This window comes from Aptenodytes forsteri, unplaced genomic scaffold (genome assembly GCF_000699145.1).
Source record: "Aptenodytes forsteri isolate BGI_AS27 unplaced genomic scaffold, ASM69914v1 Scaffold410, whole genome shotgun sequence".
Classification (NCBI taxonomy): Eukaryota; Metazoa; Chordata; class Aves; order Sphenisciformes; family Spheniscidae; genus Aptenodytes; species Aptenodytes forsteri.
Window position 1 is genome coordinate 766,353 of NW_008793958.1, and position 13,188 is coordinate 779,540.

General features: G+C 36.0%; 1 protein-coding gene across 1 annotated transcript in view; it reads left to right on the top strand.

Moving 5' to 3' along the window:
* Positions 1-12,610, top strand: part of CUNH14orf39 (chromosome unknown C14orf39 homolog) — a 30,789-nt gene extending 18,179 nt beyond the window's left edge. Inside the window, exons 9-17 of the mRNA XM_009284077.1 lie at positions 2,821-2,962; positions 3,478-3,555; positions 5,646-5,731; positions 5,826-5,890; positions 7,015-7,085; positions 8,766-8,923; positions 9,440-9,575; positions 11,105-11,162; positions 12,408-12,610. Of these exons, the coding sequence (XP_009282352.1) occupies positions 2,821-2,962; positions 3,478-3,555; positions 5,646-5,731; positions 5,826-5,890; positions 7,015-7,085; positions 8,766-8,923; positions 9,440-9,575; positions 11,105-11,162; positions 12,408-12,610 (997 nt within the window). The remainder of the gene's footprint in view (positions 1-2,820; positions 2,963-3,477; positions 3,556-5,645; positions 5,732-5,825; positions 5,891-7,014; positions 7,086-8,765; positions 8,924-9,439; positions 9,576-11,104; positions 11,163-12,407) is intronic.
* The last annotated feature ends 578 nt before the right edge of the window (positions 12,611-13,188 follow it).

Genomic DNA, 13,188 nt, shown 5'->3' on the forward strand with positions numbered 1-13,188 from the left:
TTTGCAGACTCAAGGCAATGTACAAAAATATAACAGCAGAATATGGGTACCAAAGGCAGCGGCCTCTTGTGAGCTGTTCTGCAGTCACTACAAGGTTACTACCGAGCAAAGAGCTTTGTGAAGAAAAAGGAGATATCTTCATCTTCTGCCACAAAAGAATAAGAAGAAGGAAAAAAAAAGAGTTGCACTGTGACTCTCCATGAACTGATGCAGACCAGCGTGAAGAGAAACCAGCAGCATCAAGGGAAAGAACTGAACAGAGCAATGAAACACTGAGCAGAACAATGTACAAATTAATACCCATGGAATGCTTTAAAGGGCTACAAGACAAGAAACCAACTTGCAAGTTGATGAATAGGTGCTGATATATATGTTCTCCTTTGGGCAGGAGGATGGCAGTGGTAACTGTTCTTTTAAAAGGCTTGGAACATTTTAGTTTGAATCACTTATTGCTGGCCAGCTAGTCGTTGATTAGGCTGACTGCAAAACACAGATTCCTCTTCTCATACCAGCTGTTTTCTCTGATTAGTGGGCTTTCATAGTTCACCAGTTACACAGACAAGTATCATAGTTAAAATTTCCAAATCAAGAGTTCTCATCAGTCACCAAACAGGACTCAACTCTTTTGAAGCCCTGGTCTTGATTTCTCAATTAGAGATTATATTTATTACGTAGAAAGGCTGACATCTTCAACTGTGCTTTGGCATATATTGTGTTCATTCCCTCTGCTTTTGTAAAATGTTTGGGAGAGCTTTAATTCCATTATTCTGTAGTTCTGGGCTTTTTTTTTTTCAATCTGATTGAGAAAAAACTTTGTAATAGAATTCTTAGAAAAATACTTATAATGCTGTTTCTGGACTTCTAAATGTAAACATATATGAAGAGTCAACCCTGTGCTGACCACAACCTCGTAGGCAATTATTAGTTACTAGCTATTATGGCAGCTAGTTATTAAAAGTCCTGCTTCCAAAAGGACTTGCTGCCATGCGCCTGATGAGAATACCGAACATGACTTCAGTAGAGTCCTGGTAAATACCACAGTAGCAAGTGTGATTCTTCATATGTGTAATCAAATATACTTGATTCCTATAGTGAAGATAAAGTGATATATTAATCTTTGGGATTCATTATGCTACAAAGAAGAAACTACTGCTAAGGAAATGGGATTTTATTTTGACTTATTTTTTTTCTTTGCACTTTAGTAAAAAAAATGTTATCTATTTCGCAGTATGGATCAAGATAAAGATTTTTTATCTACTCAGATGTCTACTAACAATGAAGCAGAGAAAGAAGACAAATGATCTTTCTTGTTGTTACTGCAATTTGGACTATTTTGAGCTTCAGTATGCAGTTTGATTTTTCTTTCAATGGTTATTAATTATGTCAGAGAAGAGGCGTGTGGTTTTTTTTCAGTAGTGTTTTTGAGGAGCAGGTGTATTGCATATGCATAAAGTTTAGCTGCAGGCTCTTTTGGAAAGTTTTGTTACTTAAAAAATACATATCTTCAGAGCTTCTGAGTCCTGTTTGTAACTCTGCCATCAATATATTCTTCTGAATAAATATGCATAGTAAAAGAATGCTTTATTTCATGGAGAGTGATTTTTTTAGAAATATAGAGTTGTCTGCTAGGCTTTACAGAAGCACATGGAAAGTGACTCCAGGAACTTTTAAAAACACAATTTGGCTTCCTAAGTTCTGTAAAAAAAATGGTTTATGGCAATCTAACTCATGACCGCAGCAGCCTTAGCCTTGTTCAATTCATTTTTGAACGATGATTGTGGTAAAGTGGCCAAATAAGCCATGTTGAACAAAGTGAAGCAGTTTTAGCCAGGGTTCTGTGCTCAGCTCTGTTTTTATTTCTGCTTGTTTCTCCTCCTACAGCATAGGTGTATATGTAACTTTACAGGTGAAGATAGTCCTTTTCATCAGAGTTATTTGACTGAGGTGCATTCATGGTTTTATGTGATCATAGTTGTGCATGTCTATTAGTTTAATGTGTTGTTAGGTCCATATATCTTAACCAGTGCTTTTAGTTTGGTATTTTTTTAGTAGTGTTGCTAATTTTACTCCACACTACCTTATAAAGTGCATCCCACACTTTATCTTATTTTTATTTATGGAAAATTTCAAGAAGAACAAAAAGACTGGCTCAATTCTTCATTTGTTCTGAATAGCATTGTTTAGTCAGCTATAAACCAGATGTTGTAACTAGAAGCACAGAGGCTCTAAGCAGGAATGCCAGAGAGAAAATAAAATAGAACTCATTATTTTAAAAAATGGTAAATGTTCCTGTGCCAAATGGCCACTTTACCCTGCATTGTTCTGCTAACCTTTGTCTTTCTACACTGTAAAAGGCTATTTACCCTACACAGATAATTACCCCACAAATGAAAATACTTGCTGCAGTTTTCTCTTTTGTGTGTGTATAGTGTGAGTATTCCAGACAATCTCAGAGAGAGAAGTGTTTTTAAATGTGAAAGTGTGATTTCAGAACTACAATAATGAAGTACTTTGATGAAAGTGTAAAGCCCCAAGCTACTAATGCTTTTCTTTGATACTGACAAAATTTAAGACAGCAATGTTCTTATGATTGGCTTATTACTACTTTATGTCCTCTGCTTTCAGTGATATTCTCTGTCTGACATTATTTAAAGAAAACTTCAATTTTTATCAACTGCTGCAGCTGAAAGAGGTAGAACCTCCCGGGCAGCATGCATCTCCCTTGAAAACTCCACTTATTTGAAGCAGTTGTATTTTATGATTTCCTTTCTTTTGCAATTGTTAACTTAATTTTTTTTTTTAACTTAATCTTTTTTTTAGGATATTTGAAGAGAGCGAACATCCATCTTTGCTAAATGAGAAACATCAACCTTATAAACCATTACATGTCCCATGCATTCCTCGGAAATTAGTCCAGTCTGTACAGAGTATTAGATTCTCAATGCAACGAACAGAAACAGGTGCAGTGTGTTTAATGATCTTTCTGTGAGGATTTTGGATTATTTTTGTGTAAATGAATGGAAACCACGATAACAAATCTAGTGAACTGCTCCTACTGTGATAGCTGAAGCCAGGCTTTCAATGGAAGTTGGGTACTTACCTGTCTTTATGTTCTGAAAATCTTCTATGTCTGATTTTTCTCTTATCTATGCAATGAGTAAAGTAACATGACAGGTATACCTGATGCATAGTGTCAGAAAAATCTGAAACATACCTTTAGCACTGTTTGCATAAATACAATAAATATTAACCGAGTATTATTTGCAGTAAATTGATTGATACTTTCGTATTTTGTGATAATTTTCTTTTAGTTCTCTGTTAACAGGAAAATTTATAAGCTTTGTTCCCAAGTTCAGTTTAACAATGCCATGCTTTGGATACTTAATCCTATTGACATTAATAATATTAAGTAATATCTGTTAATTTAGGGAGAGAGAAAAACCTATGGAACTTTCAGTGGCCACTAGCAGTTCCCAGTTCCTAGAAAAAGAAAAACCTATGGAACTTTCAGTGGCCACTAGCAGTTCCTCCAGCCTGGCAGAAAATTCGTCACAGGTATGCAGCTCTCCCACTTGTAAAAACATGAGATTATATAATCCGTTTTATGTGGTTGTTTAAATTTAAAACACTTCAAATATACCTAGTGCTATTATATCTTACATAAAAATTGTTAACACTGGAACCAGGATGCTAATCTTGGTAATCTGCTATTACTTGGTAATCATAAAAAAAAATCTTTCTTTGTTTCTATTTCTAATTGAACTGAAAATATGTATGTTCATACAAAGTGCAACTGGTAGTCATAGTAAGCATCCTAATGCCAAACTTGAGGTGGACCATCTATCCAATTAATTTTGTATAATAGTTTTTAAAATTTAGAATAACCTTTGTAAATTCACTTGGTTGTATGTAGAAAATTTTTGGAATTCTAAAGGAGGAACATAATCTTCTATTACTGATTAATCATCAGTCACCTACTCCATAATGAAGGATTTAATAAAGGACTAAATGTGCAGGATGCTATACAGGACTGCCTACAGTTAACAGCTCAGTTCTGAAGTTTAACCAGAAACAAAAATCTGGGCTGAAAGGAATAAAACCACGAGCAGCATTGCCTTGTATGCTTGAGGAGTCCACAACTACATTTTCCGTCTCTCACCCCATAAACAAATAGTTCCTATGGCACTTTTTTGAAAAGGCGAAGTGTATTGCAGCTTAATATCTTAAATATACAAACACAATAAACCAATCCAGAAACAAGTTGGAGGAACAACTTGCACAGTTATGAAAACCACTAATAAAATCTCATTAAGTGCACAAACATTCATAGGACTAATAGATTGTCGAAGTATAAAAGGAGTACTCAGATAAGGTAAGGCCATAGGAGACTAAATAGTTTGCAACTGTTTGCTGTGCAGAAGCTTGGGGAAGTTTCTGTACCAAAAGCTTTCTTTATAAGGGACATCTCACTGGATCTATTTAAAACCAAATCTTAATGAACAACAAAAACTGTCAAGTAAAAAATTAACAGAACCAGTTGTGATTTTCTTAAGAATTTCAAGGTAACTGAAGGATGAAGTGAGTGAATCACTAAATGGTTTAGGATGGAGCCTGTGGTAGAAGAAGCAGCCTTCATAAGATAAGACAACATGAAGGGCAATGGGTAGACCGAGTGGAACAAGACCAGAAGAAATTGCAAGCAATTCTGATTTGTGACTGGCTGAGGGAGTTGAACATGATGAGGATGATGGCAAGGCTGTTGCTAGGGTAATCCAGAGATGAGGATGGGAATCTGGGACCTAGAATTCCACTTAGAGAATAGTGGGAAGCAGTAAGTCAAGGTTAAGGGAACTTTAAGAAAGGGTGATGGCAACAAGGAAAAGAAGATGGAGTCTGAGGAAGAATAAAAAAGATTGGAAGAGAGGAGGTTGCTATACTTCAGAAAAGGAGTGCTGTAAACTACAGGAGCTGAGTGGCAGACAGATTCTGCATAACCAGCCCTTTTGTCCCCCACCCCGAATTGAATTCAATTTGATACATTTTGCAAATTAAAGCTAGCAGATCCCTGTGAAATAATGTGTTATCTGATGCTGAGGCATAGATTCCTAGTGCCACTCTGCCCTTAAGGCACAAATACACGCTGCATACATATAAGAGTTAGGGCTTCTGATCTGATGAAAATCTGTGAGGCAGGAGTACTTCCATGTTTTCTGCAGTTTTTCAATCCACACAGGAGACATATTCACTGATGACATATTCACTCACTTTGGCCTTTGGAGGTGGAGACAGGCCTGGCTCCAGCCCTTTCTGTGGTGTCAAGCAGGAACAACCTGGCTGCAGTAGTAGAAAACCTGGATGAAGTTTGTAAATTATGTAATGTTATTTGTACGACAGAAAAGTTAATTATTCACCTCTAGTCATCAATGCTGTGAATGAGACTTTATAAAATACTATAGAAGTTGTTTTGGGTATCATGCTGCTAAAATGTAGGTAAAGCAAAGGAGGGCAAAAAAGTTTTTATGTTGCCTGACCCCTAAAGAGAGGTTAAAAGAAGGGATTTCCACAGTCTAAGGAGAAATTGGAGTGCTGTTGTTGAAGTGACAATTTCATATGCTGCCTCATTTGAATTTTTTGCTATGTTGTAGATGGTTATTGACACTGCAGGGACTAATAACCCACAAATTGCCCAAGTTCCATCAATAGCAAGTTTACAAAACCAAATGCAATTCAGGTAACTTTTCTTTAATAAAGTAGTTTTCATTCTTGAGATTTAAGGTTTATGGAAATAATCCATATTCAGACAAACAGTAATTTTTGTCTTTTAGACTGGTAATTCCTCCAAAGCAGACGACTTCTAATCAACAGTTTGAGAGTGAAAATGCAGTAATAGGTAAAGTACCACTGTCATTTTTTTGATAGGATGTGCAGTTACTGTATGCTGGATCACATAATTATAAAAGAGAAATTTCTAGGGGCCAAATTTTCATTCTGGTATTAAGTGGGCCACCATTTGTCTTCCTTTTCTACCTTGATTTTAGTTCAAACTTTGAGTATAGCAGACAGGCAGAGTCCTAATTTAAATAGAGACTGAACTGCTTAGTAATGTGGAATTCATTCTGCATTGACCATTGCTAGTGAAAGGAACCTTCCAGCATCTCTTGTAAATCCATGCTCTAGTCTCAAATTACTTCTGTAAAATGAAATCCAGTCTGAATACCTGCCCAGAAGGCATGAGAAAATGCAAAGAAAAAGGATATAATAAATTCAGTAATTTAAGAATCTTGAAGCATCAGATTAAGATTATTAAAAATGAAAATTAGCTTGAAGTACATACAGAATGCTTACAGAAACAAAATGGGGTGGTTACAAATACACCTATAGTTTTTGAAATCACAAGGCACTGAGCTTCAGTTTAAATGTATTTTTTCTAATTATACTGCCAATTTAGATGCCTGTCAAAAATTATACTCTATTTTTTTTATAAATAGGATCCTAATTATGTGTCCTGAAACACAGGATCTTAACCCACAGTGCCTGAAACATTGCATGGTCTGAAGCTTAGAGCAGAAAGTCCGATAACATTCTTCTCATTTCTCACCCTGGCTTTTGCTCAGTTCTTTAAGATACACTTCATCAGTGTCATATGGATGTGCTTTTTATATTGTTTCCACCTGGTTTCTATTGACTAATATTAGCACTCTCAGAGAGCAATAGCTGGATTAGACAAACACAGCACTCTCGGGGAACAATGGCTAGGTTTGAAGAACACACCAAACTATATGAGGCAGCCTAAGCAGTGCTGTAATGCTAGCGAGTAAGTGGCAGAACGAGAGGTAACTATTACGGACATAGCCACAAAGTGGGTTATTATGAAAACTACAGAAAGAACACTTCCTTACCAATAGCAATGCCAAGTTAGTAAACCTTTTTCAAGGATTTTTTCCCCCAATGTAATTGTTATTTATCCATTTAAAATGCTTTTATAATACACTCAGTGCTGTCTTTTTTGTATAGCAAACCAAGAGGCCAAATGTGGTGATAAAGAAGCAGAAGATGAGACAAAGGATTCTTCGTATATACCTCAAGTAAGCAAAGCATTTCTTATGTCATAAGTAATTATTTTATTTAGAATAGTCAAAGTGTCTTGACATATTTGAATCTATTGGCAAGAGGTAAGTCTCAGAAATTGGCAAAGTGACTCATTATAAGGCACCCAACAGGTAAGAAGCCAATCAATGCCTTCTGATTACTAATATAGTGATCATCGCTCTTGGTCATGTTAGTGTTCTGTGGGTTTTTATGCTACCTTAACAATAGGCTTATTTAGGATGACTATCCTATGCACATTGTAGTTTTTGCATAAATTGGTGCATATCATTTTCATCAGTGTGAGCTGATGAAACATTTTTAAAAAGCGTTTGCATTTGAAACTCATTTCTCCCACAAAACTATAGTAAATAGGCTCCGTGCTGGCTGTAGAGTCTGTATGGCTCCATTGGCACTGCTTTTACGAGCTGTGCCTGAATGGGATATCAAGCTCGCCATGCCATAATATTCAAGCCAGTTGTGTGTACAACTTGCATATATAGGTGATATCATGATGTGGTTTAACACCGGCCAGCAGCTAAGCACCACACAGCCGCTTGCTCACTCCCCCCACAGTGGGATGGGGAAGAGAATCAGAAGGGTAAAAGTGCAAAAACTTGTGGGTTGAGATAAGGACAGTTTAATAGGTATAGCAAAAGCTGTGCATGCTAGCAAAACAAAATAAGGAATTCATTCACTACGTTCCATCTACAGGCAGTTGTTTAGCCATTTCCAGGAACGTAGGGCTTCATCACATGTAATGGTTACTTGGGAAGACAGATGCCATAACTCCAAACATCCCCCCTTTCCTCCTTCTTCCCCACAGCTTTTATTGCTGAGCACGACATCATATGGTGTGGAATACCCCTTTGGTCAGTTGGGGTCAGCTGTCCCGGCTGTGTCCCCTCCCAACTTCTTGTGCCCCCCCAGCCTGCTCACTGGCAGGACAGCATGAGAAGCAGAAAAGGCCTTGAGTCTGCATAAGCACTGCTCAGCAGCAACTAAAACATCCCTGTGTTATCAATGCTGTTTTCATCACAAATCCAAAATATAGCCCCATACAAACTATGAACTCCTAGCCAAAACCAGTACACAAGATCAAGTTTGAGATACTCCTCATCATCTGGTTGGCTCACTACAGGCTAATGCCTGCAGGCAGCTGGTGGAGAAGAATGTCTTTAAAACAATGTTGAGTCTGGTGGAAATTGCTCCACAGAATCCAAGTGTACATTCTCATTTAACATTTTCTGAGGAAGCAGAAATATCTCAGTCAACTGAAATATATTCTGATGGTGACGTTCCTTTATTTTGCTAGGGAGTATCAAGAGGATTCCAGTGTGACTTTAAGCGTTATGCTAAGACATACTTCAGAGTGAAATAGTTCTTTTATTCAAAATTAGTGTTTTCAGTCTGTTCACAAGTTTATTTTTTGAATGAAAATTTTCACATATAGTTTCATTCACAAGAAGTCAATTTTAAATTAGATAAATTAAGGTTACAGTTTTAAGTATGGTGAATATGTCACTGTAAGCATTTTATTAAAATCCTTTTATTTTTCATGAGAATAAAAAATAACTAACTGTAAAACATATAATGAATATACTTATAGGTAAATGGACTAATGGTATTTTGGGAAATTTTATATGCCATAAACATTATTGTATATTTCTTTTTAATAGGACATACAAACATGTTTTAAGTCAAATGAAGATAATCTTGACACAGCAGAAGAAAGTGCAGAACATTTTCTAAGAGCACCTGAAACACCTGAGTTTGTAGGAACACCTGACTCAAAGGGGAAGAAAACCCAGTTCTCTAAAACACCTCCATTTGACTTGTATGATTTCAGCTCTTATTTTGATTTTGAGCAAAGTTGTATTGATGTTTATTGTATAAGCATTTCCACTGTTTTTGAAAGATACTATAGAAGGACTTCTCTAGAAAGCTCTTCTGAAAATATTCAGATTTTTTTCTGAGTTATGCTAGGTAATTTATTAGATTTTCTTCTTACAGTATCATTTCCACTTGGAGCTGCTTTGAAAGAGGGGGACTCTGCTTAGAAATATGAGACACACAGGTTCTTTGTAGCTCCTTTGCTAAAATTGTTGTCTTTTCCTGCAGTAATATGTTACACCAATTTAAACAGTTTTTTTGGTAGGGATTTGGTAAAAACACCACCTCATTTTCCTTAAAGAGTTGTGTTACCCGTTCTGTGTTGCAAGAAGCAATTATTGATGGAAGCTATGGGAATGTAAAAAAGTGACAAAACAGAAAAAGAAAAAATAGAACAAAAAAACCATCTATGCTATTTTTAAAAACTATTAATGTAGTTTCTTCCTTTCTGTCTTTACAGCATTCACAATTTAGGTTGTGAAGAAGGCACATCAAAATCTCCAGCTTTCTTTTCTCTCATGAATTTCTCCCAGAAGTCACCCGGCTTTAATTTATTTGATTCTTCTGTGTTTGGGGCAGAAAATTCATCTGATGAGGTAAAAATGACTACTTGAGAATATTAAATTACCACAAAGCAAAACATGCTAAGAAAACAGCATTGACAGTGAATGAGTTTTTTCAGACCGGTTATCTTTGTAGCAAATATTTTTTTTTACTAGCTTGCTTAATTTTACATTTGATATCCTTCGAAAAATGCTTATCTCCTTTCCTGGTGATCTCCCTATGATGACTTCTGATCAAGTATGAACCTTTCCCGTATGGGCAAGGTTGGATCTTGGGCAAATATACAGGTGACTAGATTCACAAAAAGGCTTCTGGTTCAGCGTTGCGATGCAAAACTTCAGATACCCTAGCAAAATTCACAACTCGCATGCCTATCCTGTGTGGTTTCGTCTTGCTGAAATGGGGAATCAGGTACTTTAAAATTTTATTTTTTCCCCTCCGTTTTTCACAAAATGCAGAACATTGAGAAAAGGAAGAAAGGACTATCTATTAGGAATATTGAAGAGCAAATATGGGTTAGCTATACTTAAATGGAGGAGATAGGTAGGCAACTAATTGGAACAGGGAGTGGAATCCAGGTCTTCCTTTTCCTTTGCAGGTTCCCTGACTACAGTGCTCTAGAGTCATTTTTACTCTCCTGGGCTAATCTATCTAATAGATAGATAATTGGGTATTCAGGACAGATGTGTGTCAGTGCATAGTGCAGCGGTTAGGTATCACTCCCTGACAATGTAGAGTTAAACACCATTATGCAAATGAGGGATTTGAACCCAAGTATCTTCTATTTCAGTAGGTGTGCTCAGTCTTGAGGTTACTAGATAAAAGCTGAATGGAAAACCATTTTATTTTGTATTTGGCAAGATACAAGTTGTTGATATCTCCTAGCATCAGCTGTGTGTAAGAGAGAATAGGCTGGTGAGCAGTTTGTGAACTGTTTAGGAATGAGGTAGGTATTAAGGCACCTAGTGCTGTTAGAACTCACGTTATTTTGTGCCTGCTGAGTGGCAGAAACCAAGAACTTACCAGCCTCTAGCAGTCATGTGGGATTCTCTGAAGTCAGATGGGAGTTTTGAAGGTCTTCATTTGGACTTAAGTATCTATTATAAATCTAACCTAACTCTTCTCAAGAGTGACGAGTGGTTGTTCTGCTGCTCTTTCTGGCAATATCAGGTCTTACTTAGTAGGCAGTAATTATGTTGTTGCGTGGAGGTTTTCTAAATTGTCACAGAATGAAATAATGTTGAGTCTTTTCAGTTTAAAAAAAACAGCAGGAAGCCAGATCAGATTTTGGTCTGTTCTCAGTCTGATGGTTTTTCCCCGAAGAAAGGAGGGAGTGTATTTGCAGATGTTAGCAAACATCATGAAACCTATCTCATCAAAGAGTTTACCCTGCAACTTTAGGGACTGATGTATACATTTTAAATGCAGATTTTGTGAAGACTGCTAACATTCACTGGGATAGTGTCTTTCTCACTCAGCAAATGAACTAATTATGTATCAGCATTAGAGCTTATCTTTTGTCTTTCTCACTTGTTAAATAAAATGACTGTTTACATTTCAGACAGAGGAAAGTTATTCTGTGGGAAACTTGAACCCTCTGTCCCCACACAAAGATATTGGTAAGTCTGAAACTCAGATGTACTTTTGTATACCATCTGTCTTCTACTTGTGCTTATATGACTGACAAGCTCCTGATCCTGCTTAACAGGGCACCTTTGGTTGTCTAAAAGGATGTTCAGTTGTGATATTGTAGTTCAGTGGTTTATTGTGTTCGTTTGTGTTTTGACTAGCTTAAATCTTTCCCTGCATGTTTGACTTCAAATGTATGAGATGCCATGAAAAAAGAGGTATGAGAAAGAAAGAAATAGGGATAGTGTTAGGTGGGTTTGAAGCAAACTGAGAGGAGCTGCAAGGGAGAAAAAAAATTTAAGTGTAAAAGCTTTTTCACTATAAAAAAGAACAGTTCTTGTAATGTAAAAAGCTATAGTACTTGGTAAATACTATTTTTTAACTTAAGGCTACCAGCTTAGTGTTGGAAGGAGTACATCTGTTGGGTTTTTTCCTCCCTCAACTGAAATGAAAATGAAGTTTCCATTTGTTTAAAGAAATCTCGATAGTAAACTGACGTCCATCAGTTTAAACTGTTGCAGGTACACAGTGTAAAAATAGCACAAGTTAGAGAGAGGAGAATCAGAATTAATAAACAGTACCTTCCACTCACACTAAGTGAGCCACACACATTTACACATTCTATGTGAAATCCTGGCTTTACTGAAATGAAAGGCCAATTTTTTGTGATATCGATAGGATCAAAACTTACTCGTGATCAAACACTTTTCTGAAGGGAACTGTAATCTACTCTTTTTTTTGAGGTGCTGCAAGTGCAAAGCTACTTTTTTGAAGTAGATGAATATAAGGTTGTATGCATATGTAACTGTTGTAGAGAAAAGTGTATGAATTTTGTGTTACTAAATATAAAACTCAGGTGTTCTGTTGGTAGCTTTGTTTCTCCAAGTATTTCAGTGGTTGATCGCATTGTTCTCTAGAGAAGAAAGAATCCGAAAAAATATATCTGTTTACAAAGACCTCTGTTGCTTAGTATACAAAATATTTCACCCAGCATATCATACAGAAGTGTTTTGTTGTTCTAAATCATTCAAGTACTTCACACTTCATTCTGTGTAGATTATAATAATGCACTCCTTGAAGTACCATTTTTAGCGTAGAAATAAACACAGAACTGTAGGCTGATACTCAGCGGGATGTTGGGAGTACAATATTATTAAAGAAATATATTATGCTGAATGCAGTATTCTTTGAGTAAGATTTAATCTAATAATAAATATAATATGTATTCCATATAGGAAGCTTGTTTGGGAAATCAGAAAGTGAGGATGCATTTGCCTTTCCCTTCCCCTCGGAATCGACTTCTCATGCATTTGGAGACGGAAAAGATGACTTTAGTTTTCCATTCACGTTTGGACAGGATCAGAGATCATCACAGTCTCCTTCTGTGAAAGGTTTTCATTCTTCCTTACAAAATACAAAGCCATTTACATTCTTTTGAATACCTTTGACTTCCTTTTAAATTCTTTTCCTACTTAGCCTTGACAAATGTTTTCAGTTTCTGAAGTTAAAGTACAAAGCATTTCATCTTCTCCTTTCATTTCATCTAAGAGTACATCATTGCAATTGCTGGAAGAGCATATGTATGTTCATCAAGCACACATGCTTTGAGATGCAGCTTTTATTTTTCTTATTTATTTTCTAAATATGTTGTTTTCATAAAATGTTATGATATGCTCCTGCTAAATTGGCACTTACAAGCAGCAGAAATATCATTTTACAGTAGTGTGTCGAGTTAATTCAATATCTGTGAGAGAGCATCTAAACTTCTAGATGAGTACTTTCAGCCTCTGATATAAACTAACTTGTATAGAAAGTGTTAGTAAGAGTAACTGTTTATTGTAGCAATAAAAGCTGAGTTTGAGTTAGACAATGTTCTTAAATTAGCTGTTATACACAGAATACTTATTAAATTTTTGAAATAAACATTTTTGTTAATTTTATGTAAAGTTTTGTAGGTATTTCGTAATATCTGATGTGAAATAATGTTGCAATTATAATAGTTAACATTTCAACTTC